The sequence below is a fragment of the Ranitomeya imitator genome, chromosome 1 (genome assembly GCF_032444005.1).
Source record: "Ranitomeya imitator isolate aRanImi1 chromosome 1, aRanImi1.pri, whole genome shotgun sequence".
Taxonomy (NCBI): Eukaryota; Metazoa; Chordata; class Amphibia; order Anura; family Dendrobatidae; genus Ranitomeya; species Ranitomeya imitator.
The window spans coordinates 32,272,371-32,295,664 of NC_091282.1; the positions used below are offsets into that span (position 1 = coordinate 32,272,371).

The window sequence follows — 23,294 nt, forward strand, 5'->3', positions numbered from 1 at the left end:
CATTCCCTCCCCCCCACCACCCCCAATTTCCTCCTCTAAAACCTAGGTGCGTCTTATAGTCTGAGAAATACGGTATGTGAACAAAATTTTTAGATATTAGAAAAACATTTTTTGCTAGTTTTACCATTTTCCCGAGACCCATAACGTTTATATTTTTTAACGTCAATGACGTTGTGTGAGGTCTTTGTTTTGTGCTTGCGAGTTCACTTTTTATTTTAATAGGTAGATAATACGATTTGATTGCTCCTTAATGCACTTTTTTTTCTGTGGTGTTGTCCCACCCAGTGCTGTACTATCCTCCGCTCCTCTGGTACACCCAGTGCTGTACTATCCTCCGCTCCTCTGGTACACCCAGTGCTGTACTATCCTCCGCTCCTCTGGTACACCCAGTGCTATACTAGCCTCCGCTCCTCTGGTACACCCAGTGCTGTACTATCCTCCGCTCCTCTGGTACACCCAGTGCTATACTAGCCTCCGCTCCTCTGGTACACCCAGTGCTGTACTATCCTCCGCTCCTCTGGTACACCCAGTGCTATACTAGCCTCCGCTCCTCTGGTACACCCAGTGCTGTACTATCCTCCGCTCCTCTGGTACACCCAGTGCTATACTAGCCTCCGCTCCTCCTGTACACCCAGTGCTGTACTATCCTCCGCTGCTCCTGTACACCCGGTGCTGTACTATCCTCCACTTCTCCAAATTAATTCTGGTATTTAGATTTTTTTTTCTTTTACGGGGACTTGAACCTCCCAACATTCTATCTCTTATATAATAAACTTCAGTAGGTAGTGACAAAGACCACCAGCCAGCACCAACAGACTAGGCTTTATAGAGGGACGAAGATGGTGGCGATGAAGGGTTGCAACAAGCCCTGGCTACCATGGTCAGTTTCCTGACAGCGCCTTTAAAGAGGAACTTTCACCAAATTTTTCCTATTGATCTGGACACGATGTAATAATGGCTGAAGAGTGGAGTTAATTTATTTTTACTTCACCTCTCTGTTGCAGAGAAATTAGCAATTAAAATATTTAGTATCCAATGAGTAAACTTTTTTTGTATATGTTTATGTGGGTACCATGAGAGTTTTCATTGGGGGGGGCGTGCACTTCTCCCTGTATAATGCTGACCAATCATAAGAAGGCAGCAACAGTCAGGAGAAAGAAGAACACGCCCCCACCATAGCTTAGAGTAGATTTCTCAGTGTGCGATATGTAAGGGTACAGCCCTGATATCTCGGTCTAACCTACTGCATGAGTGTTAGGGAGGATGGACAGCACAGCTAAGTTTAACTGCATCACTTTACAAGCCCTTATATTAGATCTTGTAATAAAAAGAGTTCATTTAATAACCGAGTCTGTACATTTTTTTGGCGGTATTGAGAATAGCAAAATTCACGCGGATGTGGCTGCGAATTCATTATTGATGACATTATACATTAAAGCAGTGCATCTAACATGTTGCAAATTGTAAAAAATTGCCACTATGCCTTTCAAGTGGTTGTCCAATCATTTCCAATCCTTTGTTAAAGGGGTTGTCCAGGACTTTTTTTTCCTCTTAACTACAAGACTAAAAACAACTACCTTCCTGTTGTGCCCGCCGGCAATCTCTGCCGGCACAGACAGTGCAGTGCCTTTCTTTCTGCTGTGCTCTGTTGACGGGGCGTGACTGTTGCCATCATTATGATAGGCAGCGGGGAGCTAGCTGTCAAACTGTGGAGAGCAGACTGTCAATTAGCAATTCATCGGCAGTCACGCCCCGTCAACACAGTAGTGCAGAAGAGAAGCCGTTCTGTTGATGTGGAGCACCTGAATTGCAGGCAAGTGCAGTCGGCGACTGCTCCGAGCCGGCGTTTTGTAGAACAGGCAGCAACTACCTGCCTTTTTATTTTTTATGCCTACAGCAAAAGAAAAGAAAAAAGTCATAAGCAACCCATTTAATAGCTCAGCAATGTACAATAATAAAAACTTCTTACCTCCCGGATTGGCGCTGAACCTCTGATGGCAGGGCCATGTCTGCCGACGGGTACAACACAAATTTTTTTATGTTATGTGACTGCTGGGAAGCACACAGCAGACGTCGGAGGAACAGCGCCAGTCTGGGAAGTTTTGTTTTTTTTTCTCTTGTTTTTACAGTTTTGCACTGCTGATAACTTGTTATAACAGGAATACACTTTTACCCAAAAATGCAATATAATTGCCCAGGTAGAACTAAAGCTCAATTAAGCTGGACCCAACCCCCAGCTCATCAGAAAATTACACATCTCCATGTTACCTTTATCCTGAACTTCTTTTGAAAAGCGCTCCCTCTCGATGGCAGATTCCCGTTCTATCCTCTCGATTTCTGCAAGAGCATCCAGTTCAACTTCATCATATGGCGTTATGTTTCCTGTTTGTTGGTTTTGTGACTGAGCCACGGGAGGTTGAGACGGTTTTGCAGTTGCAGACGTGTTGGGCTGTAGGACGGGCACTTGCTGTACTTGCAGGAATTCATTCTGCTCTTGGAAACAAGTAGCAGCGTTCAGAGGGCGATTTACGTCCTGTGGAGTCCCTGGCGTTTTTGATGTGTGCCCAGGATACTGCACATTGAAAGAGGAGTCGCCCTCCGAGACGTTACTGTTCTCCATGCTGGAGAGAAGGTCTCCTGGCTGGTCCATTTCTGAGGATCGCACACGTGACAGTCTTAATGTGAGTTTGGTAGAGTCCTTGGAGGGAGAACTAATGATGTCATACATTGCTGACTTTTCACTCGGCTCCTTCTCATCTTTGCTCGTTTTTAACTTTTTCTGTCTTTTCAGCTTTCGGTCAGGTGAGTCCAGCAAAATATCTGGAGGAGCGTCTCTAGGAGAGGTGTATGGTGGTGGTTGGGATTGAAGAATTAATGATCTTGACCCTAAAAGGAAGGGAACACAAAAAGAAATGATCACCGCTGAAAAAAATACAGGGTTAGATGAAATGACTACAAAAAGGTGCACGTTAGAGATAACAATATGATATTAATGCACGCATAAATACCAGCAGACTGCAGCAATAACAGCGACCGGTCTGTGCTACTACTACAGGCAGAATCTGCAATGTAAGCCAATTACTGCAGGGGTTAAAGGGGTTTTCTGTTTCCAGAAAGCTTGTGCCCCCAGGTGCAGTCTGTGCTTTACTAATCTTCCCTGGTCCAACGATGTGACCAACACTGCTCCTGGTGTCTGCTGTGCAGATGTCACCTTCCTCAGGTCCTACACGGTCTACTGATGCTCGAGGTGTCTGTAGTGCTGATGCAACAGGCAGCGCTGCAGTCCATCACTGAACGTCACAATTTTAATTGCTGAGTCATTGAGCCTTTTATACACTGACCTTAGTGATTGGCTGCAGCATTATTGACATGTCAGCGCTTCACCAGGCATATAAATCACAATTTATTGTTTAAAAAAAAACCCTGCGCCTGGAGACACAACTTTCTTGAAAACCGAAAACCCCACTGAATAGCCAGCATTGCAGATTATGCTTTTTAACAGAAGCACAGAGAGACTGTGGTCCAAACAGTAATATTCAGCAAGAAAAGGAAATGTACGTAACAATTCCTGAAAAATACATTAGTCACCAATCCCTAAAAACATTTCTCCCTGTTAACATATCCAATTACGATGGTGCATGCCAGATTGTCGGTGATAGAGGATACACAATGGTAGCGGTCTGCAGATTTGGACCATAGCAGTTACACAGTTCGTACATTTCATCAGCTTATTTTTTAATACATTATATATGTAATGTAGTTTTTTTTTTAACCCACCATGTACACTGCACATTGGATAAGTAGCAAATTTACCTTTCGGCGTCCCTTCGCTTCCGGCAGGAGAGCACACCGACTGCGGAGATCGCAGAGGAAATGAGGCCGCGTTCCTGATCGAAGAATCGCTATCCTGTGAACAGACCACAAATGTTTCCGCATAATTGTCCAAGGAATGAAATTCTGCAGGAATTTACAATAGACGATGTGGATAGGGTGTGAATACCATCCACGTGTGGCGGGAACGAAAAGCAACCTGCGAAATTTATCATCATAGTTGTGTTTTGCACATAACTCGCTGCCGAATTGGATGGGAATAGCTATAGACTTGCGGCAGAATTTTAACCTAAATTGTAGCGTTTTTAGTAAGTATCTGTACATTTAGACAAGCAGAGCTATAGAGCTGATGCTCGCTCCTGGTAGCGCCCTACTTCAGAAATAAAAGGTCGTGTTCATACCTCACTGCCCAGTCTATGTACCATCTGGAGATAGTCCTCACTAGTGCTGTGTCGGGAATTATCGGCGTGGTGGTTTGCAGAGTTTCCTGCCAACTGACCGGAGACTTTGTTTTCATGTAGGTTCCTCAGGCCGCCGGCCACAATTGGACTGGAAACAGAAGCTGTCCAAGAGGAGAGGTGAAGATTGGGGGCATGTGAATAATGGCCAGGCACTGCACAGTTATTACCGTCAATGTGCCATGTTCTCACTTACCTTGTTGCATTTGTTGATGTTGTGTGTAACTTCCGGGGTGAGGGTATGGCATATATCCTGCAGGACTTTGGGGGGCGTAAGGACTGGGAACAGGACTGTTTTGCTGGCCAATAAATCGATTTGTTGAACTGGTCTGAGGTGGCACAAATCGACTGAAATGGAAGCAGAAAACGTTAGTTTCTCTTTTGCTTACCTTTTAATTGGAAATTCTTCAGCAAAGCTCATACACCAATAGCTAATCTTGTTAAAAGCATCTTAGGCCTCTTTCACACTTCAGTTATTTGGCATCAGTCTAAAACCGCCATTTTCCTCAAATAACGGATTCGTCATTTTTTTTTGACGGATCCGTTATTTTCCCATAGACTTGCATTAGTGACGGATTGTGACGGATGGTCGTCCGTTCCATCCGCCATGCGACGGATCCGTCGAAATTTGGCGGACGTTTTCTGAAAATAGACGGACATTGGAACGTTTTTTGTCACCGCCGAAATGGCGGATCGCGACGGATCCGTCGCGTCCGCCATTCCATAGAATGGCCGCCTATGGGCGACGGATCCGCCGCAACAGTTTTTTCGGCGGATCCGTCGCCCCAATCCGTTTTTTCAATTGCGCATGCTCCAAAAAGTAGATACTTCTCCCAGACAACCCCCAAGTAACGGATCCGTCAAAAAAACGGATCCGTTAGAACCGTTTTCGCAACAATTGTGACGGATCCGTCAATCCGTCACTATGTCGGTAGTGACTGACGCCAAAAGACTGAAGTGTGAAAGAGGCCTAAGCAGTGTTCATACATTTTACCAAACATTTATCCATTACGATAAATTCTGCTCCATACATGAAGTCTGCAGTTCCCGAGAAACACAGTGAACGTCTATGGAGTGACAGACTATTCACCAGAGACTCCGCTCTCTGACAATAATGCACTTGGGAATGGAGGCCACACATAGAAACGCTGAGCCGAGCCTACCTGGAAGGGCTATGAGAGATAGTGGTTGCTTGATAATTGGAAGATGCTGGGCTGCCATGCATGGAGTTCTGGGGAAGTTTATACTGAGGCATCATCATCCCTAAGGAAGAAACACAGAGGAGCCATGAATATTATAGAACTGCCAAATCACCAAAAGCTTTACCCGAGCAACATAATGCAAAATAAACACTTATATTAAACATTTTATTAAGGCACCACATACAAAAATCACTTGTGTTACACAAGTAGAATGATTTAACCATACAATGGCTGATCTAGGCAGGACATGGACTTAAAGGTGTGCAACATTATTTGTACTGCAAAAATAAAGGGGGTCTCCACATTGTACAAGGGGGTCCAATAAGCAGAATTGCCTACTGAAGCCTTAAAAGGGGTTTTCCACTTTTGGAAATCCTCCACTCCCAGTTTGTTTTAAAAAACAAACAAACAACCGAGCTTTGCTCACCCTACCCAGGTCCAGCGGAGCCTGCACTGCTCCTCCAGTTGTATATTATTGTCTGCAGCGCTGAAGTCACGTCAGTTGTGCTGCAGCCAATAACGGAGCTCAGCGGCTCTCCCCGAGTTGAGCTGGCCTTTTTATCGATATCCTTGTGGTGTAGACAGGATGTTTTGCTTACGTCTTAATGCATTTTTTACATCCAAAAATCTTGGCATTCGATTTTTTTCTCTCTTTACAGTGTTTACCAATTAGGCTAAATAATTTTACATTTTGATAGAATGGACTTTAATGAACCCAGCGATAATTTATTTTTAATGGGGGGCAAAAAAGGATCAATTCAATTTTCTTTTATTTTTTCACATATTTAGATTTTTTTTTTTCTTCATTTTTACAGTATGTTATTCCTCTACGAGTTCTTGAACCTATGGTCAGGCGAATGCTTGTAATACCCATATCAATAACATAGTATTGCTCAAAGCCATCCACAACCTGTCCCCTCCCTAGATCTCTGAACTAATCTCCCAATATCTTCCCTCAAGGAATCTTTGATCCTCCCAAAACCTCCTTCTCTCCACCACACTTATTCGTTTCTCACACAACCGCCTCCAAGATTTCTCCCAAATATCACCAACCACCCGAGCTGCCGCCTCACCACCACCAGAGCTGCCGCCTCACCAACCACCCGAGCAGCCGCCTTCACCAACCACCCGAGCAGCCGCCTCACCAACCACCCGAGCAGCCGCCACCTCACCACCACCAGAGCTGCCGCCTCACCAACCACCCGAGCAGCCGCCTCACCAACCACCCGAGCAGCCGCCACCTCACCACCAGAGCTGCCGCCTCAGCAACCACCAGAGCTGCCGCCTCACCAACCACCCGAGCTGCCGCCTCACCAACCACCCGAGCAGCCGCCTCTCCAACCACCCGAGCAGCCGCCTCACCAACCACCCAAGCTGCCGCAGCCTCACCACCACCAGAGCTGCCGCCTCACCAACCACCCGAGCTGCCGCCTCACCAACCACCCGAGCTGCCGCCTCACCAACCACCAGAGCTGCCGCCTCACCAACCACCAGAGCTGCCGCCTCACCAACCACCAGAGCTGCAGCACCCCGAACTCCTGTTTCTTCCCCATTATCCCGTAGAATGTAAGTCCACAAGCACAGGGTCCTCCCCCCTCTGTACCAGTCTGTCATTGTAAATTTGTTTACTGTTAACAATATCTATAACCCTGTACGTAACCCATTTCTCATGTGCAGCACCATGGAATTAATGGTGCTATATAAATAATATTGCTGTATATAGCATAAATCATGGTCTCCTCTGTAGCCCATGGTCTTCATAGGCGTACTGTCATGATGGACAATTGGGTCTTCAGCAGACCCCCGACTGTCAAGGCAACCCATCGGCGTCCACCCATCAAGTCACGGGAAAGGGGGTGAGAAAGTGTGGAGGGAACATAATGGCACGTCCCCCCAGGGCCACACACTGTAAATGCAAATGTCAAATTGACATCGGCATTTAACATATTAACTGCAACAGGCAGAGCTCAGATTCACCCGCAGTTAGAGGCAGATGATGGCTGAACCTGCATCGGCGACACCCAACTTACCCAGTTTTTTTTGTGTTTTTTTTTAGTGGTTAAAAAAAAAATTGTCAGGAAAAAAATTTTTTTTATTTATTTTTTAACTGTCGACATTTTCAGAGTTAATGGAGCTACATGAGGGATTGTTTTTCGTGGCACCAAGTGACCTTTTTATCGATACCATTCTGGGATACACATGAGATTTTGAGAACTTTTTACAGCATCTTTTGCAGCGACCAAAAAACCTTGCATGTTGATTTTTTTCTGTTTACAGTGTTTTTGATATGTATATGGCAATACCACATGTATATTTTACATCTTTCCTTATCTTTAGTTGGGGAAAAGAGGAGATTTGAATTGCTTTTCCTTTATTTTTCATATATTTTTTTAATTTTTAACTATTTGTTGATTGCTTGTCCTATATACAGCAGTATTACTGCAGGTAGTAAAAATCATGGTCTCCTTTGAAGGCCAACCCCCGGCTGTTATCGCATCACGGGTAGGCCGACGGGCGCATAGAATGGCGCACCCCTAAGTCAGCTCTGCAAGAGGCTCTTGGAGGCAGGACCTGGCTGTGTGTCACTGCCATTATCTCCTGGGTATGGGTGGGCTTACCCTGTGAGCTGGCCCAATACACTCGTATTGTGGGGCAGATGTTGGGAAGGGGTTGACAGTGCGGAGAAAACCTAGCCTAAAATTAAAGACCATTTATAGGATTTTTAACACTAGGTTCAACTGTAGCAAACGCTCTAATGTCAAAAGTATTAGGTCAGTAAAGATTTTCAGACTCTGGATATAAACAAGAAAAATTCCATTCATTCAAAGCAAGCAGATATTGAGACTAGAATAGAAATGACACTAAGTATATGAGAACGTTGTGATTTTTATGCAAGTAAAACCAGAATGCACCTTTAAAATGGATTTTGGTCATATAAACACAGACATTGTTTTTTTTCAAGTGTGAAGAATTTTAGTAGTTCCCACCGTCAGAACGCTAGACTGGAGTTCAATGCTCTAAACGGCAATCTAATTATTACAGTGAGATTGATGGATTTTTGTTTTGGCATTAATTTCAATTGAATTACATTTCCAATAATCTAGACGTGTTGATGGAGGAAAAGGGGTTGCAGAAAAACAAATCGAGCTAGATGTGACTGAAACTAAACTGCTAAGGAGGTCAACAACGTGGTCCAACGGATGACCAGGTACGAGTACCAAGCATCAGGTTAGAAAGTAGAGATCTCAAAACAGGATCCTTAATCTGATAATTCTCTCAGCGAGACGTGCCTACAAATCAGATAAGACTAATCCAAGTCTTACCACTTTGCACCGCATATCTGTTCTGCATACTTTTTTCCCTGAAAACGTTGGGATTTCTGGCCAGGGTGGCCTGCAGCAGGACCGGTATGTCGCCTTCGGGATCATCGCTTCCCAGGTTATCTTTCAGTTCTCTGTTTAAAATGGAGAAAGAAAAATCATTACGAGAACGCACATTTCTCAGCGTAATAAATTGTTTTGCAAACAGCTTTAGAGTGGAAAAGGTAATGGCTATCAATACACTGCCAAAAAAATAAAAAAAAAGAGTCCAAATGGGATAAATCAGAGTCCAGACACTCACTAAATAAAATCCTCCGTGATGAGTGAAGAATATTTTCTCAACCCATAGACGCACATGAATCCACATTAACCCACAACCACAAACTTAAAGGAAAACTCCACTTCACAGTTATAGTTGTTATCACACACTGATGTTGGGCAGCTGCTTTTTTTCGAGTCTTTATTATGGCAGCAATGACGGATTCCACTGTTTCAGTTGGGCGTATTGGTGCGATATAAACAGCATGAAGTAGGGAGAAAAAAACATTCTCTAATCACGCACGACAACCTCCAATTACTCTATGGTGAATTACCCATCTTGGTTGAGCAGAACACGAGGACATTCAGGCGCTGGACAGAGACAATATTGGTAAAATAATGATTGCATGTCCATCCACCCTGCCTAGGTATTTATCGCATACACTTCTGATATAATTGAGGTGTCATTGGCAATTTGGGGGAGAAGCATGGTCAGCAACTTTATACCATCTTACTAGAGACAACTTAGTGTTTCGCTAGATATTACTACCCCTTCGGGAGTGCGACCCTTCGGGAAAATTAAATGCCCACTCCTGTGATAGAGGAATGGAAATAAGAAAAGAAGGTGGAAAAAAGAAGGACTGGGAAGAAAAAGGAGGTGGGATGAAAAAGGAGGTGGGATGGGGGGGGGGGGGGGGGGGGAAGGATTAAAAAAATAAAGAAAAAACAACACGACTTATTGAAACCAGCACTTTAGATATCTACCACGATATTCCACTTTAAGTATTATTTTCTAACAACCAGATTGCCAGGTCGTCCCCCTCACTGAAGATAGTACGAAGGAATTGATCTCGGACGGGCACTTTTATCCCCGTTAGAGCGGCATATGCGATGCCAGATCTTCGCTCCACTGATTCTCTAGGAGTTTGCCCAAAAAAAGTCCAGCGCAACCACAGGGAATGAAGGGAGTGACGGTGAGGCATGTGCACTGCAGCTTCATTTTGACAATGATAAAAGCGCCCCATTCTGCTCATCCCAGCGGGCGAACCTCCACAGCCAGTAAGTTATCACATGCCAACTTTCCAACAAATAACATCCTATGCCACAGCCCGTTATTTTTTATATATACGCCACATTTAGACTGAAAGAATCATCCGGACGGAGCTGCAAACTCCTTACTACTCACATGTGGTCTGTTGACACCTGATTGAGGCTATGGACAAGCTGTGACACTAGAGGTTCATCCCTGCACGCCAGGAGGCAGTTCACCTCTTCTGCTATCCGCCCATTAAACAGGAGGCTCTTTGTAGTTGTAGCAGGTAAAGGGGATGGAAGAGGCAGCTGGTTCAGTACTGAGGACGAGAAAGACAAAACCATATTAAAGGTGGAATCCCAACATTTCTGAACCTGCAGCACAGCTCATATTACATTACAGGCATGCGAGAGATTTCTAAAAAAAATAAAATGGTAATTTATTAACATTATCAGTGCTAAAAAAAAAAAAAAAAGAAAAATGATGCATTAAAGCAAAAGTAAAGGCTTAGAGACCAGAAGAAAATCTGCAAATTAGCACATAAAAATAATGACGTGCACACAACAGCTTAAACTGTGCACGGACTATTCTGTTATGTGCTAATTTACAGGGTTTCTGTCTCCTTATGTTGGAAGTGTAAAAAGCAGAGTTGGTGGAATTAATTTGTAGGACCTGATCCATTGTCCACAAGATTAATATGTTGTCGCTGGTTAGAAGCACTAAGAGTCACCTGTTATCTCACACGGCATCCGTGTTTCTTCTTTTGACTAGTCGGCCTGGCCAACATCACACATGCATCACACCGCAATGATGACGTTGCACCAGGCTGGCTAATCAAAACAAGCGCTGTAGATGCCATCATGTAGAAGGCAGCCCTCGTCAACCATCCTAGGTGACTTTTTCAATCAGATTGTTAAGAATTTAGATTCTCCTTAACGTCTTGAACAGAACCTGCCACCATGATGGCGCGGTGTTATGTGGTTACAGTGCCTGCATCCAGAGAGCCAGACAAGGGGCAAAAAGGAAAGCACTTCCTGGCTCTGCAGCGCCACCTGGTGCATCACATGACCATTCTAAGCCAATTAGCAGCTTTAAAAAAGGATCATGTGACAACCTCCATGACTTCTTAGAAAGACTGCATTACATGATCGTGATTAAGCAATCTCATAAAGCACGTTAGCAGCTGCTGGGAATTAGATAATTAGAAAATCCCATTGTGCCTTGCAGCGTGTTGTAGCCCTGAATAGTCCTGTAATCAGAGAATGAGAGAGAGTTGCAGGCCCGTTATAACACATCGGAGGTGTACCATCTTCTTATATCAGCTGATCAGTGGGGGGGGGGGGCAGGAGGGAATATAGAATATTAAACTCACAGAAATCTTCTTTCTGCAAGATCATCTTACGATCCTCAATACTTGAAAAGGCCTTTAACTTAAAAAATGGCAGGAAAGAAAACATTCATCCCATACTGTATGTGAAGCTGCTTTCAGCCCATATTTTCTCACCTACTCTACTCTCACCTTCTGGTTTAGCTCAGTAAAAGGGAAAAAATATATAGAAATAGGCAAAATGTACTTACAGTCTGTGAGACTAGCAATTCCCGCTAGAGTCGTGATGGGAACATGAGGCATATCCCCATTCATCCTGAAGCTGTAGGATGCTGGAATCTATGCAGGTATTTTAATGGAGGTGCCACCTGTCATTACTTCCCATCTCCTGTACACTGCAAAGAGAAGGAAAATAGCATTATACGTAATCCCTCACAACCCAAAATGTCACTCGCACTGTATATAGGGGCTACGTGAGGGCTCATACTGTACACAGGGGGGCTACGTGAGGGCTCATACTGTACACAGGGGGGCTACGTGAGGGCTCATACTGTACACAGGGGGGCTACGTGAGGGCTCATACTGTACACAGGGGGGCTACGTGAGGGCTCATACTGTACACAGGGGGCTACGTGAGGGCTCATACTGTACACAGGGGGGCTACGTGAGGGCTCATACTGTACACAGGGGGGCTACATGAGGGCTCATACTGTACACAGGGGGGCTACGTGAGGGCTCATACTGTACACAGGGGGGCTACGTGAGGGCTCATACTGTACACAGGGGGGCTACGTGAGGGCTCATACTGTACACAGGGGGGCTACGTGAGGGCTCATACTGTACACAGGGGGCTACGTGAGGGCTCATACTGTACACAGGGGGCTACGTGAGGGCTCATACTGTACACAGGGGGGCTACGTGAGGGCTCATACTGTACACAGGGGGGCTACGTGAGGGCTCATACTGTACACAGGGGGGCTACGTGAGGGCTCATACTGTACACAGGGGGGCTACGTGAGGGCTCATACTGTACACAGGGGGGGCTACGTGAGGGCTCATACTGTACACAGGGGGGCTACGTGAGGGCTCATACTGTACACAGGGGGGGCTACGTGAGGGCTCATACTGTACACAGGGGGGCTACGTGAGGGCTCATACTGTACACAGGGGGGCTACGTGAGGGCTCATACTGTACACAGGGAGCTATGTGAGGGCTCATACTGTACACAGGGGGCTATGTGAGGGCTCATACTGTACACAGGGGGGCTATGTGAGGGCTCATACTGTACACAGGGGGGCTATGTGAGGGCTCATACTGTACACAGGGGGGCTATGTGAGGGCTCATACTGTACACAGGGGGCCTATGTGAGGGCTCATACTGTACACAGGGGGCTATGTGAGGGCTCATACTGTACACAGGGAGCTATGTGAGGGCTCATACTGTACACAGGGGGCTATGTGAGGGCTCATACTGTATACAGGGGGCTATGTGAGGGCTCCTATATGTGGGGGCTGTGTATGGACACACAAGGTATATAGATGCGTGTTGGTATGCTGCTCAATATGTGAATATGCTAAAATAAATAATTAGAATATATTAATATTGAGCAGAATTAATTTCAGCCTATTGGTTAGGTTATCAACAACAGCCATGGTCTCTCATGTGGACCCACGCGAAAACAAATTGCTTGCCCCTGCACTAGATACATGTAATAGTCACTTGTACCTCAGTGTACTTAACTGTGCAGGTGCTTTCCAAGACTAAAGATTACGGTACTTTTTTTTTTTTTTTTCCTTCTTGGTCTTTTTTACAAATGCATTTTGTTAGCAAACAAGGTAACACATTTCTACAGTTGTGCTCAAAAGTTTTCATACCCCAGCAGAATTTTTGCTTTCTGGGCCTTTTTTCAGAGAATATGAATGATAAAACCAAAACTTTTTCTCCACTCATGGTTAGTGGTTGGGTGAAGCCACTTATTGTCAAACTACTGTGTTTTCTCTTTTTAAATCATAATGACAACCCAAAACATCTAAATGACCCTGATCAAAAGTTCACATACCCCATATGTTAATACCGTGTATTGCCCCCTCTAACATCAATGACAGCTTGAAGTCTTTTGTGGTAGTTGTGGATGAGGTTCTTTATTTTCTCAGATGGTAAAGCTGCCCACTCTTCTTGGCAAAAAGCCTCCAGTTCCTGTAGATTCCTGGGCTGTCTAGCATGAACTGCGTGCTTGAGATCTCCCCAGAGTGGCTCAATGATATTGAGGTCAGGAGACTAAGATGGCCACTCCAGAACCTTCACTTTGTTCTGCTGTAGCCAATGACAGGTCGACTTGGCCTTGTGTTTTTGGATTGTCGTCATGTTGAAACGTCCAAGTATTTACCATGAGCGGCTGATGGGTGCAAACTTGCCTCCAGTATTTGCTGATAACGTGCTGCATTCATCTTTCCTTCAACTTTGACCAAGCTTCCTGTGCCTTTGCAGCTGGCACATCCCCAAAACATCAGCGATCCACCTCCGTGCTATGCAGTAGGAATGGTGTTCCTTTCATCATAGGCCTAGTTGACCTATCTCCAAATGTAACGTATATGGTTGTGGCCAAAAAGTTCAATTTTGGTCTCATCAATCCAAATTACCTTGTTCCAGAAGTTTTGAGGCTGGTCTCTGTGCTGTTTTGTGTATTGTAGGTGAGATACTTTGTGGCATTTGCGCAATAATGGCTTTCTTCAGGCGACTCGACCATGCAGCCCATTTTTCTTCAAGTGCCTCCTTATTGTGCATCTTGAAACAGCCGCATCGCTAATTTTCAGAGAGTCCAGTATTTCAGCTGATGTTATTTGTGGGTTTTTCTTTGCATCCCAACAATATTCCTGGCAGTTGTGGACGACATTTTTGTTGGTCTACTTGACCGTGGTTTTGTTTTTACAGAGCCCCTCATTTTCCATTTGTTAATCACAGGTTAAACGCTGCTGACTGGCATTATCAATTCCTTGGATATCTTTTTGTATCCATTTCCTGTTTTATACAGTTCAACTAATTTTTCCCGTAGATCTATTGACAATTCTGACAAAGTCTGTCTGGATTCCAGAAACTTAGCTTTTATGCACACACTCTGACTACAAGCAAACAGGTCACAGGTGAGGATGTTACTTTCAGTAGCCAGTCAACCCCATTTGTGCCAACTTCTGTGCGTGTTATCAGGTCAAAATCACCAGGGTATGTGAACTTTTTATCAGGGTCATTTGGATGTTTTGGGTTGTCATTATGGTTTAAAAAGAGAACACACAGTAGTTTGTGAATAAATGGCTTCACCCAATCACTAACCATGAGTGGAGAAAAAGTTTTGGTGTTATCATTCAGATTCTCTAGGGTAAAAAAAAGCCAAGAAAGCAAAAACTCTGCTGGGGTATGAAAACTTTTGAGCACAAATGTATGTACATATATATTTTATAGCGTTACTATAGTGCATTATATAACACCTGATCAGATGTAAATTTTATAAGATACTTATAAGATAGAAAACATTCGGTGATCTCTTTTGTTAAAGAAAATTTTGTTTTTATTATGTACACCCCTTTTCACATGTAAAACATCATGGAATAAATGGCGCTATAATAGTAAATAATAATTACAGAGAATACATGTAACAAAATACAATTTGGCAGATATTCTATGAAGCCGACAATTTGTACGCTCAGACATCGTTATAACATTATTCCATTCTACCTAATGTACACTGAACACTTGCATTGTCACCCCAATATTGCACTATGTACAGCTCTACAGATGCTGACGGTGCTATAGATTGACATTTTCAGACAGCAATTCTCTCAAGTCAGGGGAAGAGAAAGTTCTTTCAACAATCTGTCTCCTCGAATCTCCGGGCCGGAGAAACAGAAGCCGCCCATACATATTACAGGATACCGGATGGGTAAGTGGCAGATGGTGTGGCTAATGCTGCCGCACACATTATAGTCCATATTGACCTTTACACCGGGTGACGTAAGCACAGTCTTTCTACAAACCATCTACAACCATCTGACCTTTTGCCAGGCAACAACATTTGGCTAAAATAATCACTCATTATTAAAGTTAGAAAAATAGAGACTTTTAGTTTGGTCGAAATTGTCGATCAACTTTTGTGTAAAGGCCCCTGGCACAATTCGGCAGAAGTGTTGGATCATATAATAAGAATGACGACACGACTGAGCAGGATGGTGAATCCCAGCCCTTGTGTACAGGACATAGGCCGCCATCAGGGGAGCTTTACAGCAGCTTACTTACAGCTTTCCAGCAAAAATACGACCCATGCCGTCATATCAAACATTCAGCTGGCTTTTTTTTTTTTTTTTTTTTAAGGTATATGAAGATCTAAGAGGTGCAATAACAAGTACAACGAATGCTTTAAATGGGGGTATTTTGGCAACAAACAGATGGGTTTCTGCAAGTCGCATTCGAATGAATAGTCTCAAATGTCTGCAAAAAAAAACCGACTTCCGTAATCCAGTATCCAAAGCTGTATGACCGTGTCCCTCCATTGTCATATTGAGTATTACACGTCCGATTCCATTTACATTGGATAACATCATGGCATGTTCCATTGGAAGCCGAAGTACATCAAGTGTTTATCCCTTTAAATCTTATCTACCTAGCGCTGACCCTGCAAAAAGCAATCCTGAGGATAAATCAAGGAAGGGAAGATAGATTGCAAGGAGGTAAGGATCAAACTAGCTTTTATTCAGTGACAGAAGTGCCAGGATCGGGTGAAATAAAAAGTGACAAAAGAACAGTTGGGCACAATACAGAAGGCACTTAAAGGGGTGGTAATAACTGTACAAGTATTGGCAGGGTGGTGCAAGGAGAGTCTTAGGCCATGTTCACACGTTGCGTTTTTGCAGCTTTTCTTTTTTTTTCACAGAACCAGCAAAGTCCATGAGATTTCAGAAATGTCATGCACAAGTCTTGAGTTTTTTTTTCTGTCTGTTTAGTCACAAGAGCTTGGTTTTTGCAAAATGCATCATGTCGCTTGTTTCAGCGTTTTTTCAAGCATTTCTCAACCATTGAAAGCAATGGTCTGTGTAAAAAAATACCGCAAAAAACACAGGTATCAGGTTTTGCTGCATTTTTTTTATGCCAAAACCTGATTAAGATGAATCTTTATTTTTTTAGGAACTAAACTTTATCAGCATAAACAAGAGATAAATGTACCTTGACAAGACCGCAGTGAAAAAACAAGCATCTAAAAACTAAGCAAAACCTGCTTTTTGTAAGCGGTTTAAACTTAGCGTAAAAAAAAAATGCTGCAAAACCCGCAACGTGTGAACATAGCCTTGACGAGCTGAGTGGAAAAGCTCCTTAAAGAAGTAGTCGGTTAAACTTGCCGATTTCGGTAAGACCGGCCAACCATACCCACAAGATATCAATTGTCTGAATGTTGGGGGTCTTTTCTAATGATTAGTGAGCGTACCCTCACATTTAGCGACGCTGCAGCGATCTAGACAACGATCCCGATCGCTGCAGCGTCGCTGTGTGGTCGCTGGAGAGCTGTCACACAGACAGCGCTCCAGCGTCCAACGATCCCGAAGTCCCCTGGTAACCAGGGTAAACATCGGGTTACTAAGTGCAGGGCCGCGCTTAGTTACCCGATGTTTACCCTGGTTACCAGCGTAAACGTAAAAAAAAAAAAAAAACACTACATACTTACATTCCGGTGTCTGTCCCCCGATGCTGTGCTTCTCTGCACTGACAGTGAGCGCCAGCCGGAAAGCACAGCGGTGACGTCACCGCTGTGCTCTGCTTTCCGGCCGGCGCTTACACAGTGCAGAGAAGCAGAACGCCGGGGGACAGACACCGGAATGTAAGTATGTAGTGTTTTTTTTTAATATATACATTTACGCTGGTAACCAGGGTAAACATCGGGTAACTAAGCGCGGCCCTGCGCTTAGTAACCCGATGTTTACCCTGGTTACCAGTGAAGACATCGCTGAATCGGCGTCACGCCGATTCAGCGATGTCTGCAGGGAGTCCAGCGACGAAATAAAGTTCTGGACTTTCTGCTCCGACCAACGATGGCACAGCGGGATCCAGATCGCTGCTGCCTGTCACACTGGACGATATCGCTAGCCAGGACGCTGCAACGTCACGGATCGCTAGCGATATTGTTCAGTGTGAAGGTACCTTGAGCCCTCAGCAGTCAGGCACTTATCACCTATCCAGAAAATGCAAGTGAAAATCTACTTATTTATTACAGAAGACAAAGATGGAATCTTAAGGCTATGTGCACACGTTCAGGATTTCTTGCAGAAATTTCCTCCTGAGAAAAAACGGAAATTTTCTGCAAGAAATCTGCATGCGTTTTTTTTTGCACGTTTTTGATGCTTTTTTTCCCCCCGGACATTTCCCAATGCATTTTAAGTGGGAAATCCGCAAAAAAAAAAGCAAAATTAATGAACATGCTGTTTTTTTTACCGTGGGAAAAAAACGCATCATGTGCACAAAAATTGCGGAATGCATTCTAAATGATGGGATGCATAATGTATGCTGTTTTAATAGCAAAAAACACACGAAAAGTCAGCAATGTGGGCACACAGCCTAAGGCTTCTTTTAGGCTGTGTGCACACGTGGCTGATTTTTTGCGTTTTTTTGCGATAAAAACGCTATAAAACAGCACACAAAAAAAAAGCATACAATATGCATCCCATCATTTAGAATGAATTCCGCATGTCTTGTGCACATGACGCATTTTTTTCCGCGAAAAAAATGCATCGCGGTATTAAAAAAAAACCCGCAGCATGTTCATTAATTTTGCGGGGGGGGGGGGGGGGGGGTGCTTGCGGATTTCCCACTTAAAATGCATTGGGAAATGTCCGGGGGGGAAAAGCATCAAAAACGCGGCAAAAAAACGCATGCAGATTTCTTGCAGAAAATTTCAGGTTTTTCTCAGGAATTTTCTGCAAGAAATCCTGAACGTGTGCACATAGCCTTACACTTGCAGTGTTTTCTGCAGCCATATTGCCACAATTTTCACTGTCTGTCGCAATAACGGACCACAAAAAAAACTTCTGGATCGCCGTTTTTCTGGTTTCCAATACTATGGAAAAAGTATTGAGAGAAAAAAAAATGGCGTTCTGCAAAAACGGAAGTCAACGATGATTTTCAATGGGGGCCGTGTCCGCAAGCCGTGAAAAATATCGAGCAGACTCGATATTTTTCCACGGCCGTAAATACGGCCCTCACGGTCATACGGCGGCTCCGTGGAATTATTGGGGCCCGTTTTTGTGGCGCCATAGAAATCTATTGGGGGTCGCAAAACCACGGCGAGTGTAAAAGAAGCCTAAGGAAGGTGAGCAGACTTTCTTGTGCTCAGTCACCGGTAACATCCATAGGAATATATGCATCTGCTCTGAAGTCATGTGTGATGGCAACTTTCACAAGCCTGTTACACAATAAATAATACCAGGCAGACGTGGGGTGTACATTGTACGAATGACACCGTGCTATTATATCCATTGCACAACATGTGTAACACACCCAGCAGTAGAACATCAGGCCAGAAACACAACTAGTTCTAGAATCCTTGCTTTCCTATAGAATGTACACATTTCATTCTCCATTACCTAAATCTGTCACTTTTCCAAGTTAATGGCTTACGCAACTTCAATTTATTTTTTTTTATTTTCAGTGTACAAACAATTTTACAAAAATGCACAAAATCCGCCGCCTCCTGACGTGACCTCGCCTTCACAGCTTTACTGGCTGGGACGGTTTCTGCCACGGTACAGTTATTACAGGTTACCTATGAATTTATTCACTTTTCTATATGTATACACACAACGCAGCAAAGACAGGGGCAGAATTATCTAGTGCTAGTTCATATTAACAGAGGAATATCCAGATAATCCGAGCCTGGAAACGTCACTACTGGCCATATGATACTAGGCGGTATGAATGGAAGGGTTGTCAGGATCCGAGCCACTGTAATAGAAATATGCAGCATTACCGAGTCACATATGGTGGCGTCGTGTGTACGCAGCACTGTCTCTTACAAATGCCCACACACACACATATATATATATATATATATATATATATATATATATATATATATATATATATATATATGATAGAGCGCCTTTCCAATAAATAAGGTAAGATCTGCTGCCATATTGGTTCTAGGCATTGAATATTTTAAGGTACTGTGTGCATTACGGACCACATCATGAGCGCACGTGGACCCATTATGACAGTGCCCATTGCTGCTTTCCCATAGTAATCAATGGTGCACGTACTTTGATGATGGACACAATTCATGAGAAACTTTTCATGTTTTCCTTTCTTTGCTCTAACCAATTCTCAATATGGCAAAGTAGTTATGATTGCGGCCCCACAGTACAGAAGCGTCCACTAGCATCTTGATACATGGCTTAAATCGCCAGACCATTAGCCGAGAAGGTCTAGTTTTTGCATTGCATGTATCTCATGTGCATGATCATGGGAATTTCCTCAAACAACTAAGATTACAATTCTTTATAACAAAAAAACAAAAACAAAAAAAAAAATGAAGATTGCAAGATTTTCCATTGCTTTAAAAATAAAACCTTGGAAAATCTTGGAAGTTTCAGGTTTTGTTTTTAAATACAAAAAATACATTTAGCACAAAAATCTGATGATTTTTAACAATATAGGTAATTCTTGGCTCACATATTCCCCTTTAAAGAGGACCTTTCAACAAATTTTTCATGTTGAGCTGGATACATGAAGCTGATGTAATAGTGGCTGCAACACGGAATTCAACTTTTTTTTTTTTTCCTAACTTCTCCTCTCTGTTGTGGAGAGATTTGCAAATATTTGGCAGCTTAAGTGTTAACTTTAGTTAAGTGTGATTTTATATAGTTTTCACAAGGGGGGGGGGGGTGTACCTTCTGCCTTTTGTATGACCAATCATAAGCAACATAGAAGTGCAGAAGGACCTGTGATGAGGTGATCACATGACCAGTGTCCACAGGTCCTGCTGGCCAGAGTGTGCAGCCTAAATAGGCACTGAAGATATATTAATTGGCACAAAAAGTAGAAATATTAACTGGAGTTACTAGCTCCACTCTTCTGTGCTGTGCAACATATCTTCAGTGCCTATTCTGGCTGCTCACTCCAGCTGGCACAGGCCTGTGGACTCTGGTCATGTGATGACCCTGATGACCTCATCACAGGTCCTTCTGCACCTCTATGTTGCTGCCTGCTTAGGATTGGCCAGCATAAGAGGAGGCATAAGTACACACCACCAGTAAAAACTATCTACTATCATGCACTTGGACTTACAATTAACTCATTAGGTGCCACATATTTGACTGCTAATATTTCCAAAGTGGATAAGGTCAAATTAAAAACAAATAAAAAAAATTAAAAACACTTATTCCGCTCTTTTGACACTATTACAACATATAACAATTTGGTATACCTGAAAGTCAGTAATTTCCAAATAAAGTGTATAGATACAAGTAACGAAAGTTACAAGCAAAAAAAAAAAATTATAAGGACACCTGACAAAATGACAGGCGGTCGTTTAATTCAAAACATTTTTTTCCCCAAAGGAGTTGAGAAAACTTGTCAGCCAATTCTAGCAACGTCTTATCTCCCAAGAAAAAAAGGATCGACCATTTAAATTACAACAGCACGATTCTTTTCTGCTCCGACACCATGTCAGGCGAGAGTTAGGAGGTTCCAAGACATCACATGGTGGGCCACTCCCCTCAAAACAATCAAATTCAGCTAACTTTATGTGCATGGGGGCCATAACAACATCTTTTTATTAAAATGTGTCAAGACCAGACGCTATGGAGTCAGAGTCGGCATAAAATGGACCAACTCCCAAAATATACAATACATTGGGTGCAGTAGTACAATGCAGGATGTGCTGTAAAGTTTTTCATAATTTGGGAAATGTCTACAATGTTCTATCAGTGTCTGTTCTGCTACAGATCTAAGGATCCCATCTTTTCGCCGAGATGAATCTGTGCTGCACTTTATATGACCGTGCTCAGTAGTGACCAGTGCAGGGGAGTCAGGATCGGAGGTTTGTCTTACCGACCCCACAGCTCTGGTTAAGACTCTAAGGACACATTTTTTTTTTCCCCACGCTAGGATAGGGTGTTATCTGAGCATGCTTGTGTGCCAACACAGAGATCGAATACTATGTTTGAGTGGACACGACAGCCGCAATACATGCAGGGATTGCTTAACAGGTGCTTGGCAATATCTGGCAGTCCCATTAAGGGTAGGTTCACACAAGAGCATATAAAAGAAAATAATCAGAATTTTATCCAGAAAAAAAGATGAATTTTTCTAATTTGTCCGTATGCAATGCATACGTGTAGTCTGGATGCAATTTGTTTCTTTTACAGCAGCAGCAGCTATTAATTTCGAAAGAGCATTTACAGCTTTTCTGATGTTATAAAACTGCAATGTATGCGGAAAAAAACAAAACAAAAACAGATTATATACTGTGGCTCAATGTGGCATCAGATTGCTTTGGGGTTTTTTTGAGCAGCCATAGGCTTGAATGGGTGAGTCTCATCGGATTTATGGAAGAAACTAGTGCATGTTGCAATTTTTCTTCCCACAGGCAGATTCAGTCAGTGTACAGTATATACGGACAGCACGTGAACCGCACGATCGTCTGCAGAACCCTGGTGGATGTAGTGGATACGAGCATCAGCCGACATTCTGCCAAAGTAACAATATATCCACCATCCATAAAGGACTACAACCCGGGCAGCTCCAAACAGCAAAAAATACAAGACTGGGGATGTTCACAAGAGCTGTATTTGTCTGTAAAAGAACGCACAATGAATACAGATCACAAAAACAAACTTCTCAAAACTGCATGAAAACACGGCCAGTGTGAACCGACGCCATAGGACATTAATCACATGTAGCAGAATTGAATGGAACCCTAAAGGGCTGTATCGTTAGAACACCACATTGCAGGACCTTCTGCATCTTAGGCTACTTTCACACTAGTGTTTTCTGCAATCCGTCACAATGCGTCGTTTTGCAGAAAAAAACGCATCCTGCAAAAGTGCTTGCAGGATGCGTTTTTTCCCCATAGACTTGCATTGACGACGCATTTGCGACGGATTGCCACACGTCGCATCTGTCGAGCGACGGATGCGTCGTGCTTTAGCGGACCGTCGAGAGCAAAAAACGCTACATGTAACGTTTTTTGCTCCTGACGGACCGCTTTTTCCGACCGCGCATGCGCAGCCGGAACTCCGACCCCACCTCCCTGCACCTTACAATGGGGCAGCGGATGCGCCGGAAAAATGCATCCGCTGCCTCCATTGTGCAATGCAGCAAACGCTAGCGTCGGTAACCTCAGCCTGACGCATTGCGACAGGGAGATTCCGACGCTAGTGTGAAAGAAGCCTTAAAGAAACCTTTGGAAAGTTAATATAGATACTATTTTAGTTCCATAGAGTAACAATGTCGTCACATGCCGCCTCTGAGCGACAATGAAAACTAAGCAGCCACGCTCAGGCATCACATTACAGATGGGTGTGCCAACCTGGATGAGACACATAAAGTCAGCTTCTTACACAGTTCACACGTGGACCGAGAGGAAGACGAGGGACAGGCTTGGAGACATGCAGCATTTTCCACTTAAAGACGAGAAACTTTTCAACCAGCCTAAAACTACCTGCAATTCCTTTCGAGAGGAACAAAGCAACTCTGGAGAGTGAAAGGCAGCAAGAAAAGCCTAAGGTTGTACAAGCCTCCAGTCAAGTGAGGACACCGGCTAAGACTAATGTAATTGCTTTCATTCGTGCTCTCGGATTCGACTACCCGGAGCCGGCTCCCACCATAA

The 23,294-nt window shown here is 43.7% G+C and overlaps 1 protein-coding gene across 5 annotated transcripts in view; it reads right to left on the minus strand.

The window, feature by feature from the left end:
- NIPBL (NIPBL cohesin loading factor) overlaps window positions 1–23,294 on the minus strand; it is a 160,944-nt gene that overhangs the window by 65,907 nt on the left and 71,743 nt on the right. For all 5 annotated transcript variants that reach the window (XM_069745944.1, XM_069745943.1, XM_069745947.1 and 2 more), the window contains exons 2-9: window positions 11,681–11,824; window positions 10,256–10,421; window positions 8,815–8,945; window positions 5,453–5,552; window positions 4,486–4,637; window positions 4,233–4,393; window positions 3,814–3,907; window positions 2,269–2,886 (exon numbers count right to left, since the gene is read on the minus strand). In XM_069745944.1, the coding sequence (XP_069602045.1) occupies window positions 2,269–2,886; window positions 3,814–3,907; window positions 4,233–4,393; window positions 4,486–4,637; window positions 5,453–5,552; window positions 8,815–8,945; window positions 10,256–10,421; window positions 11,681–11,744 (1,486 nt within the window). In that variant the 5' untranslated portion in view covers window positions 11,745–11,824. The remainder of the gene's footprint in view (window positions 1–2,268; window positions 2,887–3,813; window positions 3,908–4,232; window positions 4,394–4,485; window positions 4,638–5,452; window positions 5,553–8,814; window positions 8,946–10,255; window positions 10,422–11,680; window positions 11,825–23,294) is intronic.